General features: G+C 41.9%; 1 protein-coding gene across 6 annotated transcripts in view; it reads left to right on the top strand.

The window, feature by feature from the left end:
• Nucleotides 1–26598, top strand: part of LOC126426814 (protein brambleberry-like) — a 207469-nt gene that overhangs the window by 65484 nt on the left and 115387 nt on the right. For all 6 annotated transcript variants that reach the window (XM_050088818.1, XM_050088822.1, XM_050088819.1 and 3 more), the window contains exons 4-5: nt 316–501; nt 18799–18988. In XM_050088818.1, the coding sequence (XP_049944775.1) occupies nt 316–501; nt 18799–18988 (376 nt within the window). The remainder of the gene's footprint in view (nt 1–315; nt 502–18798; nt 18989–26598) is intronic.

Here is a 26598-nt window from a genome sequence, read left to right on the forward strand (position 1 = left end):
CTGATCCCATTACTTTATTTACATTTTTTGTTCCAAATAACCTAAGGAACACCCTCCAGAAACTGGGGGAAAACCTTGAGACTCACCCTGTGTTGCATATCTAAACTGGTAGATATATTCTATCCACCGACACTTGTCCCCTTTTCCATACGACTTGCAGTTTTCGTGCATTCTTCTTCTGAAACCCTGCAGGTATGTATGAATAACTTGTATTGTTATTTAATGATCCATTAATTTTGTAAACTCATCTCAGTGTGTAAATTTTCCCACAAACAGTAGAAATCTAAAGGTGCACCTCCACCTTTCTGTCTCCAGAGTATACGGGATTGCACTCAGCGTATGGATGCGGACATGTGGAACGCCTACCACCTGATGAACAACCGTGCACGGTCGGTCTGCTACGCGGCACGCCAGCAGCAGTTCCGTGCCGCTGCCGAGATGACGGTCGACCGACTTTTCGAGGCGACGCGTCAGCAAGTCTCCGCCATGGACTCCCTGAAGGTCAGTTCGCGCTCTGTGGCTGTGCACATCTGTTCCTACCGCAGAACACAAAATTTGCTCGTTAGGCAATAAGTATTTGCTGCTGTTGGAGATAGCCTTCCCATTGGTGAAGGTCTGTTAACACTCAAATTTCCTTTGGTTGTGTGATAATAGTTTGTATAAATGTTACTGCTACCACTACCACAACCTCACCCACCACTGCTACTACACAGCTCTCCGCCCTACTCTATTCTGTTCAAGTCTCTTCATCTCTGCATAACCACTGCAAACTACATCCACTTGAAACTGCTTACTGTGCTCAAGCCTTTGGCTCCTCCTAAAATTTTTACCCCCTCCCATCAATTACCAAATTTACTATTCCTTGATGACATAGAATATAGATGTGTCCTATCAGTATATGCCTTCTTCTAGTCAAGTTGCGGCATTTTTTTTTTTTTTTTTTTTTTCTCACCCGTTGCCCCCCCCCCCCCCCCCCCCCCCCCCCCCCCCCCCAAATCTGTGTCGGCTGTGGAAAGCACCATTCTCCCTGCTCGCCAGATTGAACCGTTTCCAAGAATGTAAGACCCCAGACAAACTAACTTATCAAGATGCCAAGAACTAGTGTGAGCAGTTGTAGCCAGCATGTATAACAGTGTCCTATGCTGCAACTATGACGATGTTGCCCCCTGTGGTAAACATAGTCTCTTCTATTACACCACCCGGACCCCCCCCCCTCCCCCCAATCCCTACCCCCGAATGTTTGGAGCTCTCCTCTTGCTACTTCTCCCTACCTACTTAGGGATCAATGGCTTCCCGCGTACTGGAGACATTGGTCCTCACCTCACAGCCAGAGACAAATCAGCTTCCTCCAGCTTCTCTCGCCAGGAAGGAAACTTCGTTACGAGGCTCCTGCCAGTCTACAACCGGATATCGTATAGTGACTGAAGGAGCTACAAGCTGCTGGTCACAGTGCATCGTGATCATCGTCATTACGTTTAGAGAAGCCCTCACAATCACCCAAAAACAATAAAAAGTTCTACAAGGAGAGACAGGTTCTGGAGGCACCCACACCATCAGATGCCACCTATTCCACTCCTGTGGCCGAGACAGAGATTCTGGCAACCCTGGAGGTCCCTGGTTGCACCACACAGTGGAACCAGGACCAATGTGTGTTGGTGTCTTAACCCCTCAACCAGTGGCAGCAGGTGACCCTAAGACATAACCCGCCCCCTCGGTCCCTGCGTGGCCTCGTATTACATCGACCGCATTATTCTCCAGTGCAATTGTAGTGGTTTTTTCTATCACCTGGCTGAGCTACATCATCTTTTAAGCGCTTCACCTGTGCTCTGCATTGCCCTCGAGAAGACTTGGTTTCCAGCAATGCGGACTGCGGCCTTTTGTGGGTACCGGGGATGTTAAAAGAATAGTGCTACCTATGACAGGGTGTCAGGCGTTGTTTGCACATCTGGACACATTATATAGCGAACTAGGGCCTCGTAATACACCTTTGGAGGCTGTGGCTGTTTGGGTAAGGGAATTTCAGGATATTACCATCTGTAATGTTTACATCACTCCTGATGGTAAAGTGTCTCAGAACATGTTGTTTGCAATGGCCTCTCAGTTCCCTCCCACCTTTCCTAATCTCGGGCGATTTCAATTCCCGTGACTATCACGGCTCGCGGTCAAGACCTCAAAAGCTTATTGGCACAACTTGATCTTTGTCTCTCGAATACTGGTGCCCCCACTCTTCTGTGTTGCATGGTACGTTTTGGCAACTGCAGTCCTTGTCATCTCCCATCTGTCCACTCACTGGAGAGTCCACAGTGACGTTTGTGTTAGTGACCGCTTCTTGTTCTTCCAGTCCTTCCCTCAGTGTCAATCTCTTGTCTGTTCAAAAAATTTTGGAACATTCGTAACTTCGCAGCAATGTGGTGTTGGATCGAAACACGGTTGGATCCTTGCCCGCGTCTGTGTTTAATGTGTAACTGCGAGAAGTTTCATTGTTGTATGTCTATTAGTTATTGTTTAGTGCTGTGTAGAGTAGAACGTTGTTGCACAGTTTGCGAATTTCGAGATGACGGAGTTAGAGGAGCAATGCGTGTGCATTAAATTTTGCACGAAACTCGAGAAAACCTTTGCAGAGACACACCAAATGATGCAGGAAGCCTACAGTGGTGACTGCCTAAGCCGTACTCGGTGTTACGAATAGCTCACACGGCCTAAAAATAGCCGGATGGAAGTTAGATGACCCTCGTCCAGGATGCCCTTCGACGTCAGCCGACGACGTTCTTGTCAGGAATGTCAACAAAACTGTGGGTGCCAGTCAAAGACCGACTGCCTGAGAGATTGGAAAAGAACGTAATATTTCAGTTGGATAATGTCGAAAAATACTGACACAGCATGTTACAGTGCATCTTGTTGCTGCCAAATTTGTCCCATGGCCCACGAGTGGAGACCAGAAAGACCACTGAGGAGTTTTTGGATCGCACAAATGAGAGTGAGATGTTCCTTAGAGACTGAGGTTCCATCTCCACAGTGGGTCGGTAAAGGTTCTCAAAGACCAATAAAAGCCCACCAGACCAGGTCAAATGTGAAAGCTGTGCTGATATTTTAGTTTGACTTTGAAGGATTAGTTCATCATGAATTCGTGCCCCAGGGACAAACTGTTAATTGATGGTACTATGGACACATGTTGCAATGCCTGCAAGGAAATGTGAGGAGGAAATGGCCTGAAATGTGGTGAGAAAATTCGTAGCTCTTGCATCACGATAATGCATCTGCATTTTCATCCCTGTTGGCACATGACTATTGCACAAAAAACAAAATCTTTGTGCTGTCTCATCCTCGGTATTCTGGCACCTGCGGACTTTTTTTTTTATATTTCCAAAGTTGACTATTTCATTGAAAGAATGAAGATTTGCAACAATGGATGAGAGAAGAAAATTCATAGACAGCATTTCGTGCTAGCCACCAAGAGGTGTACCGAGACTGCTTCTGGAAGTGGAACCGACATTGTGAGTGGTGTATCGATTGTGGAGAAGAGTTGTTCGGAGACCGTGCACAATAAGTAAAAAGTAAGCGTAGAAAAATTTTGTGCGCGCCTCGGTTGTCTTATTTTTGACAGAGGCCTTTGATGGCTGAAAGCTTATGTTGTGACAATCTTTTTGTTGTGGCTGTCTGCAAATCAGCATCTCCGCTATATGGTGAGTAGCAACTTTATCTAAATTTAAGTTTACACAGAATTTTGTGCATGGACGATGTGGTTGTTTTTGGAGCTACTGCTGTGGCAGTGTCTATAACACTTAGGACGGGCACGATAACGACAACAAAAAGTCGGATGTCGTCGGCTGAAAACCTGGCTGGGAAGAAGGGACGAAGGTAGGGGCTGGGGCACATATTCCCTATTAATGAAGTAATTTAGGCCCAAATACCTTCAGGAATTTCAGAACTTCGTGAGAATGGATGCAACTTATTTCAACAAGCTTCTGTTGATTATACAGGAAGGAATTTGCTCAGGAGACACAGTAATGTAGGAGGCAGCTTCACTCAGTCATTATTGTTGTTCCCTTTGTGACCCTCCTGCCAGGCATGTTGAAATAAAGCAAAAGATGCAATCATATCAACTGTGCCTTTTCGTACATTACAGCACTATATAAACAAGTCGAAAATCGCATACATAAAGGTATACACATATTTACTCAGAAATAATTGATTGCTGACATATTTTATTATGATACAGCAGGTTGATGCTCATACGATACCTTTCTTCACTATACATGTGAAATAGAACACTTGATGCTTTCATGGTCCATTCCACTTCTAGAATACGATGCAGTCGGTACAAAGAATGCTTTTCACAAACCGCTTGTAATAAAAAGTTTTTTGGCCAAAAATATTGCTTTTGTTGAATATCGATATTTGTTATAATTTAAGCACTGATAATTGCAAAATCTCCCATACGAAAACTCGAAGTTAGCTGCTGACAGATGTCAACAACAACAGTAAACCATAAACAGTAACAGCAGAAAGGATACTCTGAGGATACCCTCCTGTGCACATTCGAGTTGTCGCTGTCCACGCGCATGCACAGATTCGTGGGGGCTTAAGATTACTTTAACTATTTCTGAGTGCAGATAATGTGTATGTTAATTATCTTAATTCCACCTGTTCCACCTCCAGAAAGCTGTCGTGCTAGACCTGTGCTGTTCGTGGTGGATCGTCATCTCGTACCTCCTTTAGTTACTCAGTCTACCAATCTGATCTTCTATCCCCCTTTCTTTTCTGGACTGTTTATCGTTCCTGTTTACCTCTTTAGAAGGCTACACCCCAGACAAAATCCTTCAGAAAATACTTATTAACACTTAAATTTATGTTCATTGGTAACAGATTTCTCTTCATTGGAAAAGCTTTTCTTGCTTTTGCCCATCTGCGTTTTATATGCTCCCTATTTTGGCCATCATCAGCTATTTCGATGTACAAATACAAAAACTCGTGTACTACTTTTAGTGTTTGGTTTCTTAGCCTAATACCCTCCGATTTTGTCTGCAGTTCATTATCCTTGTTTTACTTTAGTTGTTATTTATATTATTGTGTCTTTTCAAGACAGTGTCCATTCCATTCAGTTGCTCTTCAGAGTCCTTTGCCTTGTGTGACAGAGTCACAATGTACCGAGCAAGGTGGCACAGTGGTTGACACCCTGGACTCTCATTCGGGAGGTCGACAGTTCGAACCCGTGTCCGACAATACTGCTTTAGGTTTCCTGTGATTTCCCTAAATCACTTCAGGCAAATGCCAGGATGGTTCCTCTGAAAGGGCACGGCCAGCTTTCTTCCCTGATCTGATTTGGCCAATGACCTCTGTTTGGTCCCTTCCTCCAAATCAACCAACCAACCAACCAGAATTACAATATCATCAGCAAAGCCCAAAATTTTTGTTTATTTTCCATGAACTGTAATTCCCTTTCCAAATTTCTCCTTGGTTTCCTGTACTGCCTGCCCAATGCTATTGGATAAGATTGGGGATGGGCTACATTGCTGTGTCACTCTCCTCGTCAGCCACTGCTTCATTTTCGTTTCCTTTGATAAGTGCAGTCTGGTGTCTGTACAACTGGACTGGTAAATGGTATTTCACTCCCCCCCTCCCCCTTTACCTCCAGAACTTGAAGGAGCGTGTTCTAGTCGACATTGTCACAAGGTTTGTCTACAAAGCTGTGCCTAAATCGCCTGTTACTGTTTTTGCAAATCAGTGAAATTTAGGTGATGTCTCTGATCATATGCAGTCATGTTGAGTTTCGTAATGGCATTTCACTTTTTGAAGGTAGAGTTACATGTATTTCAGACATCAAGTTAATTGGAGAAGGTCTAATGATAACATTCAGAGGGTCATTGCTTTATTGCTAGTAGCACATGGGACGTGGCACAATTTAAAGTAACATTTTATTGACGTAGACTCTTCGAGGTGTTTTATGCAGCATTTTTATTTATTCATATGTGATTGTGTATCTAAACTGTAGACTGTAGTTCTCTTGTCACTTGTTTCATTCTCAATGTATGGGTTTTTACAATCTTGCTGTGTATATTCAGTGACTGTGTTTCTCACTCTTAATGGTGCATTAGTCACTTCTATTGTCAGACAGTACTTAAGACAGTTTAGTTCGGTGGCTGAAGATTTGCACTCACGTGGTGAAGTTGCTGCCACTCAGTTGGTTGGCTCGGCCTTTGTAGGAGTGATTGCAACACAGAATTTCTTTGGTAGCAGGTACTAAATTTCAAATTTCTCAGTACAAATTGCCTTTGGATAGTATCTCAAATAAAGAGAATGAAAAGGCATCGAGGAGAGTTTGCCCCCCTCACGACTGTTTCCCTTCCCTCCCACCTCCCCCCACTCCGGCACCTCTGGTGCTGCTGCTCCACATGCGCACGCACTGACCTTGTTCCGTTCTGTATTTCTGATATGTGCATTCACTAAACTAAACTGAATGGAATGACTGAGGAAACTTCCAAGGAATGGTTGTTCACCATCCCCATCCAGCTGGTCTCATTTCAATCTATTTTGGGTGGTCACTCATTATTTGTTCCAGCTCATTCGTCGTGGAGTACCGAGCTGTAGCTCCTTTTGTTCATTGTGTTCAATTTCAAATTGTTCCCAAAATATTGACTTCTAGTTGTTTGCACCCATCACCGGTAATTTATAACATTTTTGAAGTTATGTATTAAAACTAAGACAAGAAGACCAGTGGATAATAGTAAACTCTGAATCATTTAAAATTGATATTTTAAAAGTATGGGCAACAGCACAAATAATGAAATTCATAAAACTTAAAAAAAAATTAAAAACTTTTTAACTTTTTTATCATTGTCATGATGTTTGCAACTCTTTTTAAGTAATGACTCATTCTCCTTGTAGTTTTTCATTAAGGATGCGTTTTATAAAATGTTCTCGATTATGGTTTTGTTGACTGTTTATTATGTATACACATATAAGTATTTTAATATGAGTACTTGCATTTTGTTACAATACTTTTTTATAAAATGTAAAATATAGGGAAGGCAACGACTCACATATAGTTAACTGGTGTGTGGCACATAAAAACATGCAACAGAAAAACAGTATTTACACTAGCGTTCAAGATCTGGCTCTTTCTCTAGTAAAGTACACATATTCACACAAACAACCACACAGGCACCCTGCCGCACAGAATGGCAGCCATGAGTGTGAGCAGTTGAGTGTCAGTGTGGTTATTTGTGTGAATGTGAGTACTTTCACGAGAGAGAGATAGAGAGAGAGAGAGAGAGAGAGAGAGAGAGAGAGAGAGAGTGAGAGTGAGAGTGAGTTTGAAAGCTACTATAAATACTGTGCGCTGTTGCATGTTTCTGTGCGCCTCTCATCAGTCAGCTGGAGGTGAGTTGTCTTTCCACTATTTTTCATATTTTCCATCCAGCAATTTCGATTATTGTTACACATTTTTATAAAATATGCTTTGAATTTTAGGTCAGGCACAAAAATTCTAAAAGGTGATTCTATTTTTTATGATTCTGTGATGTGAAAGTTGCTGACACATTCATTAGTTTTTATTGTTCACATTATTTTTAAAAACCTGGGAAACTGAAACAATTCCACACGATTGGGAATGTCCATTGATGCTCCAACTGCATAAGGAAGGCGACAAATCTGATCAAACAACTACACAGTCTTTAGACAATCACATATAGAGTGTCTTCAAAACTCCCCACAAATGGCTTTAGCAACACACTGACCACCTGATTGGTAACTACCAAATGGATTCAGGAAGGGCCGACTGTGCACAGAATGGGCTTGGTACCTGGGGACAATATTAAGAATTCACCAGTGTACCAGTGCAGTAGTCAGCTTTACAGATTTATGAGGGTTTGCAATTCTCTCGAGAGACAGTGTTTTCGACACTCTGGAAGACCTCAGAGTGGGCAGCAAGACCAGACAACTAATTTGAACACACCATCGACGGTAAAATCGCTCGTTGAACCCTCTGAGCCTTTTGCGACGTGTATACGAGTTTGGACAAGGAGACGGCCTCTCCCCCTGCTGTTTAACTTGGTTCTGGACAAAGGTCTGAGTGGATGGAGAAAACACATCAAATGTCTCTGAATCTGGACACAAAATCACTGTCAAATGTTTAACTTTTGCTGATGATTTAGCATTGATCACCTAGACTGGCCTCTCCATCAGTCTGGTTCACACTCTCACCATCACAGTGAGCAATTAGCTGGCTCGTTGCTACTAACAGTGACGGCAAGTGAAGGGCGGAAAGGGGAGGGGAAGGTGGAATCGCAAGCAGGTACCTTCACGCGAGAAACTGTTGTCAGTGAGTCTGTTATCGGCTGCTACTGTTATCTGTACAGCGGTGTATCACTTCACAGTGGTTAATTAATGCCTTTTGTGACAAATTTATATTCGAAGTCAATTTACATTGATGAGAAATGACAATGAAATGAAGCCTACATTTCTCTTAATTGATTAAGCAAAGAGGCAGCCGAGTGCGAAAGATGATATTTTGTGAGATTGATACAGATTTGTGATGAATGTCATTTTCAGACGAAATTTAACCGCTCGACTGCTACATATGTGCGCTCTGCATTCTGTGCTGCACACGGCTTTGTTGTCACTGTACTGCCTGCGTAATGTGGATACCTGTGCTGAGAGATGGTACGCATTGCATAAACTTTGTGTCCGGTTGAACTTACCTCGTACATTGCCTTACGTGGAACGTAGATGGGGTATGGAAATTATTTAAATTTGAGAGCAGAGTTATCTGTCATTTAGATCTCAAGTTATTGGTTTTTATATCAGTAAACGGAGGCACACAGTGTACCCAATTCCGTTCCTGCACATCGCGATTCGTGTGGTCGTAACAATAGGAGGTCTGTTCAAAGAATTCGTAACTTTGTCCACAAACTTTTTCAGTGCTTACCTTCTACTTATTGTGCGTGGTCTCCTTCGAAACCTCTCCTCCACAATTGGTACGTCGTTCCCAATGCTGTTTCCACTTTGCCATCTACGAATTTTCTTTTATCTCGTCTAGTGTTGCAAATCCTCCTCCTGTCAATGGGGTTTTCAACATTGGGAATAAAAAACAGTCCGCAGGGGACAGGTCTCGAGAGTGCGGAGGGTGATGCAGCACAGTGATTTCGATTTTTGTGCAACAGTCACGCACCAATAGGGATGAATGCGCAGGGGCATTATCTTGATGCAAGAGCCACAGATTGTCTTGCCACATTTCAGGCTGTTTCCTTCTCACATTCCCGCGCAGGTGTCTCAAAAAGTCCTGATAGTACCATCGGTTAACAGTTTGTCCATGTGGTGCGAATTCGTGATGAACTGATCCTTCAAAGTCAAAGAAAACTATCAGCATTGCATTGATATTTGATTGACCTGACGAGCTTTTTTTGGTCTTGGAGAAGCTTTCCCAACCCACTGTGAAGACTGAACCTTGGTCAACATCATAAGCATAGACCCACGTCTCGTCACCAATTATGATTCTCTTAAGGAACGTCTCATTCTCATTTGCGCGGTCCAAATGCTCTTCACAGATGGCGAGGCGAAAGTCTTTTTAGTCTTGACTTGGGAGCTATGGGACGAACTTGGTGGCGATACAGTGCATTCTGAGATGCCGTGTCAGGATTTCGTGACATGACCCAACTGAAATGTTACACTGTTTGCAATCTCTTGGACAATCAATCTTTGATTGCCACGCACAATTTCTTTGACATTCCCGACACGAGCATTTTCGTTAGATGTCGAAGGGTTTCCTGAACGAGGGTCATCTTTAACTTCTGTTTGTCCATTTTTAAACCAGGTGAACCACTCGTAACACTAAGTACGGCTTAAGCGCTCATCACCGTAGGATTCCAGCATAATTTGATGTCTCTGTGAACGTTTTCTTTAGTTTCACGTAAAATTTAATGCAGGTGTGTTGCTCCTCTAACTCTGCCATCTCGAAATTCGCATCTGTGCGTAACAATGTTCTGCTCGATACAGCACTGAACAATAACTAACAGACTTACGACAATGAAAATTTTGGCGAGGAATAACGAATGTTCCAGAATTTTTTGAATAGACCGTGTAGTTATATTTCATAAATGATTGAGATTATCGATATATGGTTCTTTGCTAATGATAGCACACAAAGAAACATCTATGGTGTATGATAAATGCTCGAAATGTTTTTACTCACAGAGATACGGAAGTACAGGGTTGCCACAGGTTATGGAAATCAGGGAATTTCAATCGGAAATGTCAGTGAAATTTGAAAGGAACACTGGAAAAAATCTCATTTTTGTATCAGTAGATGAAATGGTTTGTTTACTGAGGTGTCGTGCATCGTCGCTGGCTGGGTCCATACGAGTACGTGTGCCACTTCCCTACTCCCTCATTCCTGTTGCTTGTCCTCTTCCTGCCACTCTCCTCAGCTTGCAGTCAGTGCCACCATCACTTCTTGCCGCTAGCCTAGCAACTGCCGACGAGAGGCAGGGAGGCACGAGGAGTGGTTTGTTTCGAGATTCTCAGAGGCTGTAGATGCAGCGGCCAGAGATGGTAGTCACGTGTGCACGAGTTGTGTCTGAGTGATTGTGTGAATGTGTGGGCGCGCGCGCTCTCTCGTTTTCTGACAAAAGCTACGGCTGAAAATTTACTCGTGAGTGCGATTGTCTTTTCTATGTGCCAGTCTGTGGCTCAGCAATCATCTTTACAGTGAGTTGCTACCTATCCTCATTATTATTGATTCTCAGAGTGTTTGAACAAGTTATCTGTTGCACGGACCGATCACCACAGTGTTATTTCATCGACATGCTGTCTGTGGCTCGTGAATATCTGGCCAAAAGAGTGGATTTCCACGGTGGGCCGAAAGTGGAGGCTGTTTCTGTGGGTACCTGTAATGGACTGGGCCTGCTGAGCTGAAGCCATTCGTTTGCCTCTAATATGCAGGCCCTGTCAGTCTGATCTAGTCTCACCGATCTGCCCGCAGGCCTGGTCTGTTTGTGTGGGGCGTAATGCAGCGGATTTTCCCGATTTAACCCTGGAACCGGGACTGTGGTGCTCCTCAGCAGGCCAGAGACCGTGGGCGATGGGTTCCAGGAATTGCAACTGTCTCACTGCCAGCGCGTTGTACAGTGTGGCATTTTATTTGTTGCAGTATATTTTGGCACTTCAAAAGTAGTTTATATGTTAGAAAGTATGGGTGACAAGAAGAAGAAAATGGTGACAAGAAGAAGAAAATGGTGTCAGTTGCTGGCAGTTTGTACACTATGTACTTATACATTTCTCTAAATAAAAATCACACAATACTTGTAAAATAGTAGATATAACACAGTGGGTAATAACCGACAATAACAAACATAGTAGAACCAACATTTTTTTGGCAGTCACAAATAGTGTTGGTTTACACAATTCCTCCCTGCCTTATACCCTTCTTTCAAGGGACCTACTTTTTTCTGAGGTTATTTCTGAAATCAGTGAAGGTGTTTTAAATCTGGCTTTTGACTCCAAGGAAATGTGTGTTTTTGTAACCAAATGGCTTTCGTTTTATTGAAATAAAATAACATCAGTGGTCTCTCCCTTACTGATGAAGGCTGTGGTCAAAAGCTATGTGTGTCTTTTAATTGTGTCTGTCTGCAACACGATGTGTCTTATTTACGATAAGTAGCGACCTGTTTTCTCCTCTTGATATTTTGTTTATTTATTCCAATGTTAACACATTATAACATGTTTTACATTCTTCATTTCTCTTTGAAACAAGTAGCATAACTTCTCTTAGACTTCTATAAAAGAGGAATTTTTGTTAAATATGTTCTTGTACATAAATTTTTAGAAAAAGAGGTAGTCAGCTCTTCCGTAAGTACGATGTATATGTTTTTAAGTTGATTGTATGTTGTCATGTCACCCTCCAAAATGTTTCAAATAGTACTTTTATATAAAATAATAATAATATTGTAATTATATTTCTTAAGTATAACATCATTTGTAAACCCTCATAAGAGTAAAATTGCGAAATAGAAAGTATTCACAGCAGTTATATAACATTACTATGGTCAACGCCGTGTGTTGCTGTCAGCCCTCCCCTCCACTCACCATTAAAAGTATCTTAATCTGTGAGGTTATTTGTACCCCTCCCCTTATAGTCAGCCGTATGTGCACCTAGGTCGGCAGAAATTTTTCCAACTGTTGCAGAGTTGTGCTTTACACGTCAACTTCCCACTGTTTGGCAGGACCGTTGTTCTACTATCTTGATCTATTCATGAAATAAAATGAGAGTTATGCCTTATGCGACTCACCCGGTATGTGTATGAGGGAAACATTGAGACTGCCTGCTCAATACTATTTTGGTCTGCCTCCGGGTCGCAATACGGCAGCGACTGTGCGCAGCACGGATTTGACGAGTTCTTCACAGGTTTCTGGAGGTATGCACCACCAGTTGTCTGTGCACAGGTCACACAGTTTCTGGAAATTGTGGGCCAGTGGTTTGTGGGTGCAGAATTGGTGCCAGATAGTGTCCCTGTTGTGTTTCGTCGAGTTCAGATCAGGTGAATTCGGTGGCCATAACATCGACATGAGTTCGCTGTCATCCTCCTCCTCAAACCACTGTAGTATGGTTCTGGCACTGTGACATGGACAGTTGTCCTGCTGGAAAATGTCATAGCTTCCTGCTGGCATATGTAGAGAGTGAGGGGATGCAGCTGATCTACAATAATGTCCAGGTAGCCTGCAGCTGTTGCAGTGCCTTCGATTACTGCCTCAAGTTCCACGGAAGTCCAGGTGAATCCCCCACAGCGTACTCCTCTGTCCGTAAGCCTGCACCTGTGGTATAATGCGCGTTTTGGGTAGCCGTTCAAACCTGGTGTATTAAGATATACAATGCATCTCACCTGGTTACATATTTCCATCGATCGGTCAAATCTCGATGCCCGTGTACCCTCGGAAATCGTAATTATTGGTGTCATTGGGTTAAAAAGGGGCATCTGCTGCAGAGCACTGAATGGTGTGCTCCAAAACAGTCGTGCCTTCACCAGCATTGTAATCTGTCAACCAATCCATTACTTACTGCTGCAATCCCACTTTACACAATGGGGAAACCTCCGATTCCACATTCTGTGACGAGACGTGGATGTCGAACACCTTTTCACCTCCCCCCCCCCCCCCCCTCCCCCCCGACACACACACACACACACACACACACACACACACACACACACACACACACACACACACACACACACACACACACCATTCAGCCACTTATCGTAGATGCTCACGACATTAGGAAGTCAACAGCTGACCACTTTTGTTTCCAAGATTCTCATTCCCAGGCATTGGGCCATAGCACTCTGCCCTTTGTTAAAGTCAGTTACATCAGTGGATTTGCCCTTTTGCAGCACATATCATTGCTACAATCATTCACCATTAATTTCTGCTCTACCTGTGTACTTTACGTACTGTATCACGTGTTCGCGGCTCCACCAGTGTGTATTCATTCTTGCAGTGTGTATTCATTTTTGCAGTGTGTGTTGGTTATAATGTTTTGGCTTGTGAGTGTACGTTTTGTCAGCAGTACCGGGAATTGTATGTTGTGAAGATAGTACTTGCAAGCTCACCTGTCACACTTGGAATATAATTTCCCTCACTCTTTAAGCCACGTTTCTGCGACACAGCGGCCCCGGGCACCGTTGTGCCCCTGATATGTTCTTCTTGTACCATTTGTAAACAGATTTTTGTTCTGACAATTTATGATATTAACTAAAATTTCAGAAAAAAACTATTTTTTGTACACTCAAAGCTGTACTCATTATTTCCCCAAATAAAAATTAGACCTCAATTGTTGGGAATAGAAGACAGAGTCACATTAACCCCAACGAAGCTTTGCCACAAATAATAAGTTTGCTCCTCTTAAACATTGTTGTTTATATGGATAGTTCTTCCTGTGCAATGTTTTCATGCTATGCAGTATAACATGAGAACTTGTGAGTGGAGAGTCAGTTATGTGTCTTTTGTGTGGTTGATTATTCTTAATACAGTGTTGCTAAATGACAAAGAACTTAATGTGGCTAAAAGGCAAAGAGCTTACAGTTTTACCATGGACTGATTGTTTTGTCAAATTCAGAGGAAAACCCATGTGTTTATTGTGTAACAACAGTTTATCTGTTCCCAGGAAATGTAATATAGTGTGCCATTTTTCCACAAATCACACAAAATTTAATAGTAACTTTCCAGTTTATTCTGAATTATTAAAACACAAAGTTAGAAACGTAAAATCTAAATTAACATGATAGTAAACTGTGTTTACTAAGCCAGCTCAGCAAATTAGTAATGTGACAATGGTCTCTTGCTAAGTATGTTAAGTTTTAGCAAAAAGAAAAAGCTTCCAGTGTCAGGAAAGTAGTTACTAGACAATGGTCAATGCTGTGGAATCTGTTTGATGCCCACAAAGATAAATCTGCACTTATTTCTTCTATAAAAGGACTTTAGTTGACTCCCAAGCTGCTGCTAGATGTGTTGAAGAAATTTCTAAAAATTTAGAATGTAAGTTATATCGGGACTGGCAGTCGTGTGACTATTTTTGCTCCAGTTGGATGAGAACGTGTATATTTCTGATACCGGAGAGTTGTGTTTATTTGTTAGACTAGTGTTTCACGATTTTACAGTTAAGGAGTAGTTTGTAAAAGTGCTGCCGAGGGGAGAAGACATATTAATGCGTTCCTGAAATTTGCTGAAGGTACCAACTTTCCACACTCTAAACTTGTTGCATTAACAACAGATAGGGCTCATCCATGAAATATGTGGCTTACAAGGAGTTTGTTCGACCAATTCTCGAGTATTCTGGGTCCGCGTTACCAGGTAGAAGTAGTAGGGGAGAGGGGGAGGGAGGAAGAGAGAGAGAGGGGGGGGGGCAGGATTGTTTAGTCGGTGTGAGAGCATTACTGAGGGACTGTACAAACTTTGGTGGCAGAAATTGCAAGAGAGGTTTTGTGCATCACAGAGACATTCACTATTGAAATTTTGTAACAGCACATTCTGGGAAGTGTCAGTCAACATATTACTTCCTCCCACATATACCTCACGAAATGACCACGATGGGAAAAGTCTGTGCCAGAAGTACTCTCCACCACCCCCGTCAGGTGGCTTGTGGAATATAGATATAGATGAATGGAAAAAAATAATGGGTTTCTTGTTCTTTGGGCTAAAGATGATTAATTTTCAAACTTGTATCACTATATCATCCACCAGAAAGCTTCATGAGCAAAGGTTTTTAAGTTGAGCCATGTTACAGATGTAACTCGTGTAGTAAATTATATCTGTTTGTCTTCTACATGTCACCAATTGTTCAGAAATGTTTTTGAATATATCAGTGTGTGAGCATGGTGACACAATTCTCCATGCAGACGTAAAGTGGCTTACAAGGAGAACATGAAAGGTACCGTCGTCCAATTTCCCAGAACTCCAGAGGGTCCAAAATAAGCTTACCCATAGAAACTTGACCGTTTCTAAGAAAATGGCAGTCAAAGTTATCACCGTAATTTGTACACCTTCTAGCATTGCTGAAAGTTGAACCGAAGCGGTGGGACAGCGGGCAGCATCGCAGCTCTACAACTTTTGTGCCCAGTGTTTGAAACTCGATTCTTCTTTAAATTTATTTAACTTTGTTTATCTACCCATGTTTGTAGAAATTTACTACAAAAATTATTCATATTAAATTAGAGAATACAAGGGTGTTACATTAAATGTAAAATTATAACTGGGTTTCACAATAAGTGTCATACATTCATTATATATGGGTATGTTAAAATTCAGTATTCCTTACTGCGTAATTTACAAAAATGGCTGTGGTTTTCGCCAACCAAAATGCGTAAGATTATATGTGAATGGTATTTTCAGGAATTTCAATCTTTTTAAATTCTCATACTCTTATATTTCATTCTTATATCAATTCTTACATTCTATTCTTATATTTACTCTTCAGGAAGGGTTGGTGCATTTCCTTGGTTGATACCAATTGCAAACACGAAATTCCAAACACCATGAACATCGTGCAAAGGCAGGTTTATCACAGTGATATTTCTTCGTATGAATCTTACTTGGGAAAGAAACGTCATTAACACTGCTGAAGATTTCATGAGTTGGCAATAACTTCGCAGCATTGTTTCTGAAAATTGGTAGCTGTTATTGATTATGAATCAAGATACACTACAGGGATTTCACTAAAAAATTTAAGATTTTCTCATTCTTCTCTTCTTATTTTTAATTCAGTTGTGAGACAGACAATTAATAGATGAATTAATCGATGAATTAATAGATAAATGAAAATAAAAGTAATAATTGGATTTCAAACATGGGGTGTGAGAGTGTGAAGCCACAACACCGGCAACTGTGCGACCGCTTCAGTTGTACTTATTGTGTGCTAAAATGCACACAGAGTACCTTGAAAACTTTGCTAGTCTTTTTCCCGGAAATGGTCGAGTTTGTAAGGGTAAGCCAAGACACGTGTTCGCTGTCTTTGACCCCACTTCCATTGAGCCAAGTTTCTGGGAAATTTGGTTGTGGAGCTTACCATTTTCTCCTCGTTATTAGGGGGAGAACTCTACAATGATTCTGCAATCTTCTGGATAAGAAACCAGATTATCTGAAATTGTGTTCTAGGCCTTATAGTCGAAAAACTGACAAGATATTGTGCCTCCAAAATTTAGATTGCTCGGCAGATACCACCTCAAAATTAAGTGAGCTAAACCTCCAATTACAAGGAAAAAATTGCAAAATTTCAGCTGTGAAAAGTACAGTAAATGGTTTCCAGAGGAAACTGAAATTATGGATTGCACATTTAAAAAGAAATCCCGTATTACCCTTTCCAGCTTTGAATTTAGTTCTGGGAACTGTGAATGTCAATAACTGTGATAATCTTTTGCCAAGCATCTTTAACTTCTAACCACAGAATTTAATGACAAGTTGAGCCAGTTTTCTACAATTGAACTAGTGATTATGCTTACCAGTAATCCATTCGTTTCTGTTTGTATTACTGAGCTTGGAGGGAGGGTATGAGAGAGCTTCAGAAATTGGAATTTTGAAAAATTAAAAATGAAAATTTCATATCTTCAGGAGAGAAATCCTCGAAATCATTTTATACAACTTCAGGCAATTTCTGGTCTCTGGTGGACGATCATTAGCATTACTTGGAAACGTATTCTTGATTTGGTTCAACATACTCTATGTGATCAAAAGTATCTGGACACACCCAAAAACATACGTTTTTTCATATTAGGTACATTGTGCTGCCACCTACTGCCAGGTACTCCGTATCAGTGACCTAGTGACCTCAGTAGTCATTAGACATCGTGAGAGAGCAGAATGGGACACTCCGTGGAACTCACGGGCTTCGAACGTGGTCAGGTGATTGGGTGTCACTTGTGTCATACGTCTGTATGCGAGATTTCCACACTCCTGAACATCCCTAGGTCCACTGTTTCCGATGTGATAGTGAAGTGGAAACGTGAAGGGACACACAGCACAAAAGCGCACAGGCCGACATAGTCTGTCTACTGACAGAGACCGCCGACAGTTGAAGAGGGGTCATAATGTGTAATAGGCAGACATCTATCCAGACCATCACACAGGAATTCCAAACTGCATCGGGATCCACCGCAAGTACTATGACAGTTAGGCGGGAGGTGAGAAAACTTGGATTTCATGGTCGAGCAGCTGCCCATAAGCCACGCATCACGTCGGTAAATACCGAATGACACCTCGCGTGGTGTAAGGAGTGTAAACATTGGACAATTGAACTGTAGAAAAACATTTGTTGGAGTGATGAATTACGGTACACAATGTGCGATCCGATGGCAGGGTGGGGCTAAGGTGAATGCCCAGTGAACATCATCTGCCAGAGTGTGTAGTGCCGACAGTAAAATTTGGAGGCGGTGGTGTTACAGTGTGGTCGTGTTTCTCGTGGAGGGGGCTTGCACCCCTTGTTGTTTTGCGTGGCACTACCATAGAACAGGCCTACATTAATGTTTAAAGCACCTTCTCACTTCCTACCGTCGAAGAGCAATTTGAGGATGGCGTTTGCATCTTAGACACGATTGAGCACCTGTTCGTAATGCACGGCATGTGGCGGAGTGGTTACACGACAATAACATCCCCGTAATGGACTGGCCTGCACAGAGCCCTGACCTGAATCCTGTAGAACACGTTTAGGATGTTTTGGAATGCCAACTTCGTGGCAGGCGTCACCGACCGACATCGATACCTCTCGTCAGTGCAGGACGGAGTGAAGAAAGGGCTGCCATTCCCCAAGAAACGTTCCAGCACCTGATGGAAGGTGAGCCTGCGAGAGTGGAAGCTGTCATCAAGGCTAAGGGTGGGCCAACTCTATATTGAATTCCAGAATTACTGGTGGAGGCTGCCACAAACTTGTAAGTCATTTTCAGCCAGGTGTCCGGATACTTTTGATCACATGTTGTATCTTTGTGAGGTCACATTTTCATGTACGAGCATCGTCGACAGTAAATACGAATACAGTGTGACTGACCCACTGATAGAATATGGATTAACATGTTCCGGCTAAACACGGGATTTTTATAAGTTTACAAGGAATGTGTCACGCCAGACTTCACATTCATTATATAGGTTGTAGTATAAGAAATTTTAATTGTAATTGTTTTTAGTGGTGGTAGTAGTAGTAGTAGTAGTAGTAGTAGTAGTAGTAGGATAATGATTGTGATGTCGGTAGGGCTCACACTAGTTAAATGTGCCGGAGCACAAAAAGTTGGACTGAAGTGGTGTAACCAGTGACTGTGCGTGCAGAGTGAGCAGGAGCGGCTGGGCCAGCTGACGGAGGGCACGCTGGAGCGGCAGGAGGTGCTGCTGCAGCAGCAGCACGGCCTCCGCCAGTTCGTGGGCAGCAACCTGCGCGACCTGCTGCGCGAGAAGCAGCTCATCGCCGCCGGCCACCGCGAGCTCGCCCGCATGACTGAGGACGTCCGGCACAGGCTCGGTGCGTGCAGGTGAAGGCGGTAATCCTAAAGTGACTGAACTAGACACCTCTGTTATTCGTGTTCTAAGTACATTTCAATCTGACACATTTTTCCCAATGACATCAGAGACCTTTGTCATAAAAGTCTACACTTAGGCTGTTTGGAAAGTGTTCCACTTCAAAAACTGACCTGTCCTCATCGTAGAAATGCCTGCCGCGCAACGGTTACTTTGTCCGGGGTGGGGGGTGAGAGGAAGTTACCGTGCGCCGTGTCGGGTGATTATGGGAGGTGAGACAAAATGCTGTAACCTCGTGAGGAGATTTCACTAGAATGCCATGTAGCAGTTTGTATCTCTCACTAACGTAATCAGTTAGCACCTCACAAAAAAATAACCAGTATCGCCTTTTATTGTGGCAGTTGGGTGTCGGCCTTTTTTGGCGGTGGTGAACCCACATTTCCACAACTCGTTTTGCTTCTCTGTCTCTGCGTCGACACTCGTCTGTGGTGATTAGGCTGCTGTAGTAGTCTGCACCGAGCCGCCACAGGTGCGCCGTTTCCACTATTGCGTCTGTTCAGTAGGCTTCTTTGGTGGGTGTGAACAGTAGTGAAACCCAGTGTGTTGAAAATGTTAAAGTTGACGGAAAACTGATCCTTGACTGATTCTCAGTTTTGCACTGTTGTCTTTCGTTGATATAGGCAGGTCTTCAAACATCAGGGCCTCCACTTCTATTGCAATTCCTGGGTCTTCACAGAGAGATGTGTGCCGTTTGATTCTTTGTCATTCAGACTTGAAGACACTGGAAGTACTTGCATTTCCTGTCTACTGTGGCATATGATGGTGCATTGTTGCTGTACACTTCGATCAGCTTGAATAATTTTATTCATTTATTTGTGTGTGTGTGTGTGTGTGTGTGTGTGTGTGTGTGTGTGTGTGTGTGTGTGTGTGTGTGTGTGTGTGTGTGTGTGTGTTTGCAGTGTTGTCCTCCGTATCATCATCATCTTATAAACTTTTAAGAAACTGGCTGAGTCTGTTTGGAGCATTAGCCTCTCCATCAACTTCTGCCTTCCCACGTCTCTCGCTCTCCACCTCGATCCAGTCTTCTTCTGTCTTTTGCACGCAGCCTGTCACACCTTTCAGCCAGCCATCTCTTGTTCTTCCTCTTGTTTTCCCTTCCCTTTTAATTTTTGCATCTGCCTGTGTTCCCTCTTCACTCACTTTAACGTCTCCGTACCGTCGAAGCCTCGATTCCTCTACCCTGTCCTGTAATGGTTCATTCTTCATTTATTCTGTGATCCTCTCATTCCTTATCCAATCCATCCTTGTCACTCCAATAGTATTTCTCAAGAATTTCACCTCATTAAGTTGTGTTTTTCTTCTCCCTTTTCCTTTCATTACACAATTCATTGTGGCACACATCAGGATAGGAGGCCAGTACATCCTGTATATAACCCTTTTGCTGTTTTGAGGGATGTCCCTGCTCCAGATCAGGCTTTTGACACACTTCCAGAATGCTACTGCTCGCCTCTCCCACATTATGGATCAAAGGTACTAGAAACTCTCCACCTTCCGTAGTCGGCCTTGATTGTCATTTCACACTTACTTATGCTAAATTTCATCCCGTACTATTGTCCAGTTTGTTGCTCCTGCACTTTCTCCTTGCTCCCCATATACGAAATCGTCTGCAGATATCATTGCTTTCATCTTTGCTCCACTAAGTTCTTGTGCCACTCTGTTGCTAATCTCATTCATCACCACAGTGAAAAGCAATGGTGAGAGTGGATTTTTCCCATCTTCAGCCATTCTTCTGTTCCTGCCAGACCAAGCTCTCTCTTTCCACTTTCACACAGCTTATACTTCCATCGTTGTAGATTTCTCTTATCCTCATCGGTTCCCGTGGAACTCCCAAACCTTGCACCACCGTACACTACTATTGTATGCTTTTCGATACCCAGGAAGGCCATCACTGTCAGAATATCTATTCAATGTTCAAAGTGCTATTTCTGTAGCTGTATTAGAGTGACAATCAGAGCTTCTGTAGGCTTTCATACTCTGAAACCATCATCTTGTACTATCGTATTTCCTTCTGTTTATCCCTGACTTCCAGTTTCCAAAGTGGCTCATAAGTGTGATTCCCTGACAGTTTTTGCACTCATTTGCTATTATCGTTCTTGAAAATCAGGACAGTTATTCCCTTCTTCAAATTTTCTGGGGTCCTCCTCCTTTTTCAACACAATTTTTATCACTTGATAGATCCATCATACCCCCATCTCTCCTGCTCTCACCCCATTCCTACACTCAGCTCACCCAAACCTGGTCCATTTCACTCTTTCTTCTTTTTCAATTTATCTTCCACTTCTCTCCATCTTAAGTCCTCTTCTGTTTGCAGTTCCACATCTTCCTCCTTGTTCAGGTCTCCATTTGGATTGAGGAGTTCTTCAGAATACTCCCCCCACTTGATCTCAAGTTCCTGCTTATTTTCTGCCTGTTGACCACTTGTGTTCACCATTCAGACACAGTCTGTCATATTGTTCTGCCGCACAGTTTTAACCATACAGGACCTTTTTTGAACCATCATTATCTTCCGCCATCATTCTAGTTCCCTCTTCCATCGCCTTATTCTCTCATCTGCCGCCACTCTCTCAGCTTCTTTCTTTCTATCCAATATTTATGTTTGATAATAGACTACAGATTCAAATATTGAAACTTACTCTTGAAGTTCAACTTACTGTAATAGGTATAGATGTGCCGGATTGGGACTTGAACCTGAATTTCCTGCTTATCTTGAGTGGTCACCTTACCATTTGGCTATCCGAGCATGCTCCCAGAACCGACCCAAACTTCCATGTCATGCACCTATCTGTTTCTTTTCATATTCGTAGGAATAAATTTAAATATTTGAAACTGTAGTATGTCATCAAAAATAATTATATACATAAGGCGAACATGGGCCTATGATGAAAATGACAATGATAGTCTACGACTTCTCCTCTTAATTCTAAAACCTTCACAGGACTGCCAATATGTGGGAATGTGGTTAAATGCATTAATAAATTGTGAGAAGAAATAGATGTGTGACGTGAGGAAATTTGGGTTGGTCCCAGTCTGGCACAAATTTTCTTGTGTTGCTTTAGGTAGTATATCTATAACCATTACAGGGATAATTTTCAGCTCTTTCTTGTCTGGTACTCTTCTCTTGTACTAGTGTGCTATTGTGGAATTGCACCCTAAACAACATATTCTTCTTCTCCACTTGAATTTCATTACAAATAAGTACCCCACTCATACAATTATAATTAGTGGAAACTTCTATCTACCCTCGATTTGTTGGTGAAAATACATGTTCAAAGCTGGTGGCAGACAAAAAAACATCTTCTGAAATTGTACTAAATGCTTTCTCTGAGAATTCCTTGGAACAATTAGTTCATGAGCCCACACAAGTTGTAAATGGTTGCGAAAACATACTTGACCTCTTAGTCACAGATAATCCTGATCTGATAGAGAGCGTCATGACGGGTACAGGGATTAGTGAACACGAGGTCATTGTAACGAGGCTCAAAACCATGTCAACCAAAACCACTAAAAATAAATGTAAAATATAGCTCTTTAAAACAGCAGATAAAAATTCGCTTGATGCCTTCCTAATAGAGAGTTTCCATTCCTTCCAAGCTAATTATGTAAGTGTAGACCAGATATGGCTCAAATTCAAAAATACAATATTGAAAGCAATAGATTGATTCATACCACGTAAGTTAATAAGAGACAGGGCTGATCCACCATGGTACACAAAACACGTCAGAACACAGTTGCAGAAGCAACGAAAAAAGCATGCCAAATTCAGAAGAACGCAAAATCCCGAAGACTGGCTAAGTTTCACGGAGGCTCGAAATTTAGTGCAGACGTCAATGCGAGATGCTTTTAATAGTTTCCACAATGAAATATTGTCTCAAAATATGGTAGAAATCCAAACAGATTTTGGTTGTATGTAAAGTACACCAGTGGTAAAAAACAGTCAATACCGCCTCTGCGCCATAGCAATGGAAATGTTACCGATGATGGTGCCACTAAAGCAGAGTTACTAAATACAGTCTTCCGTAATTCCTTCACGAAAGTAGACGAAGTAAATATTACAGAATTCAAAACCAGAACAGCTGTTCGCATGAGTGACAATAAAGTAGATACCTTAGGTGTTGCGAAACAACTCAAATCACTTAAGAAAGGCAAGTCTTCTGGTCCATATGGTATACCAATCAGGTTCCTTTCAGAGTATGCAGACACAATAACGCCTTTCTTATCAATCATATACAACCGCTCACTTGAAGAAAGGTCTGTTCCTAAAGACTGGAAAGTAGCACAGTTCACACTAATATTCAAGAAAGGAAATAGGAGTAACCCATTGAATTACAGACCAATATCACTGACCTCAATTTGCAGTCGGATTTTGGAGCATATACTTTACTTGAACATTATTAATCACCTTGAAGAAAATGACTTATTGATACTTAACCAACACGGATTCAGAAAATATCGTTCTTGTGCAACACAGCTAACTCTTTATTCTCATGAAGTAATGAGTGCTGTCAACAAGGGATCTCAGATCGATTTCATATTCCTAGATTTCCATAAGGCTTTTGATACCATTCCTCACAAGCGACTATTAATCACATTGTGTGCATGTGGAGTATCGTCTCAGTTGTGTGACTGGATTCGTGATTTCCTCTCAGAGAGGTCACTGTTCGCAGTGACAGACGGAAATCATCAAGTAGAACAGAAGTGATATCTGGCGTTCTGTAAGGTAGTGTCATAGGCCCTCTGCTGTTCCTGATTTACATAAATGATCTAGGAGATAATATGAGCTGCCCCCTTAAATTGTTTGCAGCTGACGCTGTAATTTACCGTCTAGTAAAATCACCAATGATCAGTTCCAATTACAAAATTATCTAGAGAGAATTTCTGTATGGTGCGAAAAGTGGCAATTTGCACTAAACAAAGAAAAGTGCTAGGTCATCCTCATGGGTACTAAAAGAAATCTGATAAATTTTGGGTCCATGATAAATCGCACAAATCTAAGGGCTGTTAATTCGACTAAATACCTAGGAATTACAATTACGAGCAACTTAAATTGGAAAGACCTCATAGATAATATTGTGGGGAAGGCAAAACAAAGACTGCGCTTTGTTGGCAGAACACTTAGAAGATGCGACAAACCCACTAAAGAGACAGCCTACATTACACTTGTCCATCCTCTGCTGGAATATTGCTACACGGCATGGGATCCTTACCAGGTAGGATTGACGGAGGATATCGCAAAAGTGCAAAGAAGTGCAGCTCATTTCGTGTTATTGCGCAATAGGGGTGAGAGTGTCACTGATATGATACGCGAGTTGGGGTGGCAGTCACTGAAACAAACGTGGTTTTCTTTGCGGCGAGAAATTTCAATCACAACATTCTCTTCCGAATGCAAAAATATTTTGTTGACGCCCACCTACGTAGGGAGAAATGATCATAATAAAATAAGAGAAATCAGAGCTCAAATGGAAAGATTCAGGTGTTCCTTTTTCCCAAGTGCCATTCGAGAGTGGAATGGTAGAGAAGTAGTATGAAAATGGTTCGATGAACCCTCTGCCAGGCAGTTAAGTGTGAATTGCAGAGTTACCATGTAGATGTAGGTGTATCTTTTGTTTCTTGCATCTCTTTTTGTTACTTGTCCTCCCACAGATTACCTACAGATATCCTCTTAAATCTACCCCACTCCTCTTCTGTCGTTTATGGTTCATCCGTTGGGAGATTTTCCTCCACTGTTCCCAGGCACTTTACTCTATTCTCTTCTTCTTCCAGCTTCCATTCCATAACGTACCTATCCTGGTTACCTGTCCCTTTCTCATCCTTAGTCCCTCTCTCAGGTTCATTGTTAGCAGTTGATGCCCATGTCTCGGATGGCATTACCTTGATATCTGTGATGTTCCTCTACATTTCACTATCACACAGAATAAATTCAACTAGCAACTTTGTACCCAAGTCATTACTCTTCCCCTTCAATTGGAGAAAATGAATTACTGCACTTTATCAGTGGGTTGTGCCCACCCAACCTGTTTCTGCAAACAAACAGGAAATTAAATGTGTGCCTTATATTTTCTCAAGATGTACCTCGATCTGGTTGCTTGGCTGGTTTTATGGGTATTAAAGGAGCGAGTAAGAAATCATCAGTACCTCATTCGCAAAATAAGTGCATGGAGGATGGTGAGATGTTATTCTTTTTCAAGTTTGTGTAATCCTCCTCCCAGACACACAGTCAAATCTGAAAAGTTGTTCTTTTATTGGATGTTTGCTCTGGCCCAGTAATTATGGCATAGGAATCTCAAATATACTGAAATAATAGGATGTGCTCTGTGCGTATTACTCTGGTTATTATTTCAGCTCTAAACTTCAGCCCTTTTTACATTAAATCATATTAAGATATCGTCTTAGTGACTGAGCTGTCTTCTTTTAGAAGATCAATTTACAAATGATCATACCATAAAATATTTCGATATTGTTTCCTATTGTTCTTAGGTTGGGACATAATTGTGACACGTTACGTGGAATAACAGAAGTCCACAGAGTCCTGGAATCAAGCAATGTGCAGTCCCCTTAGGGCACTGTCTGCACAAGTGGGAATATGAGAAGGATGGGTAGAAAGGGGAAACCAGCAGGCTCCCAGTAGGTGTCGTCACTGCCCTATGTTACGGTTGTCATAGAATTACACTCGGACATAACTTTTTTGTTTGTGTCTGAGATAAATCATTTAAAGTACAAATGAATACTACTGAATCTCAAAGTTACATAAATAGACATATTCATTACCCTTTACATTTCACCAAAATAAGGATGAGAGGTTTGCATGGATCATCAAACAGTAGTAGAATAATTTTTGAGAAGCACCCTGAGATGCTTGTTTCGGTACAGTGGTGTTCTTAACTAGAAGTAAAAGGTATCTAATGAAGAGTCCTTTACGACTAGCCCTCTTACATTTGCGTCATACTTAAAAACGTGAAACATCAAAAAGAAAAGAAAATCCTTTCTTTATTTCTAGAGATAGAACAGTATTGTTGAAGCTTCCTGGCAGATTAAAACTGTGTGCCATACCGAGACAGTGATTTCCCTAGATCACTCCAGGCAAATTCCGGGATGGTTCCTTTGAAAGGGCACGGCCGCCTTCCTTCCCCATCCTTCCCTAATCCGAGCTTGTGCTCCGTCTCTAATGACCTCGTTGTCGACGGAACGTTAAACACCAATATCCTCCTCCTCCATACCGAGACTCGAACTCTGGACCTTTGCCTGCGAAAGACAAAGGTCCCGAGTACGAGTCTCGGTCCGGCACACAGTTTTAATCTGCCATGAAGTTTCATACCAGGTACACTCTACTGCAGAGTGAAAATATCATTATGATATTGTTAAAATATATAATCCTTTTTATTTAGCAAGACGTTTTGCACGGATGCTTCAAATTTAAATTTAGTTTCATACAGCTAGTAATTAAAAACAAGAGATATCATTTTTGTGAAAATTAGTTGTTCAGTTATGTTAATTAACATAGCTATTTGGTAATAATTATAGAATTCAAATAAAACTAAAAAAATGCTGCTAATGCCA

The sequence above is a fragment of the Schistocerca serialis genome, chromosome 11, assembly GCF_023864345.2.
Source record: "Schistocerca serialis cubense isolate TAMUIC-IGC-003099 chromosome 11, iqSchSeri2.2, whole genome shotgun sequence".
NCBI lineage: Eukaryota > Metazoa > Arthropoda > Insecta > Orthoptera > Acrididae > Schistocerca > Schistocerca serialis.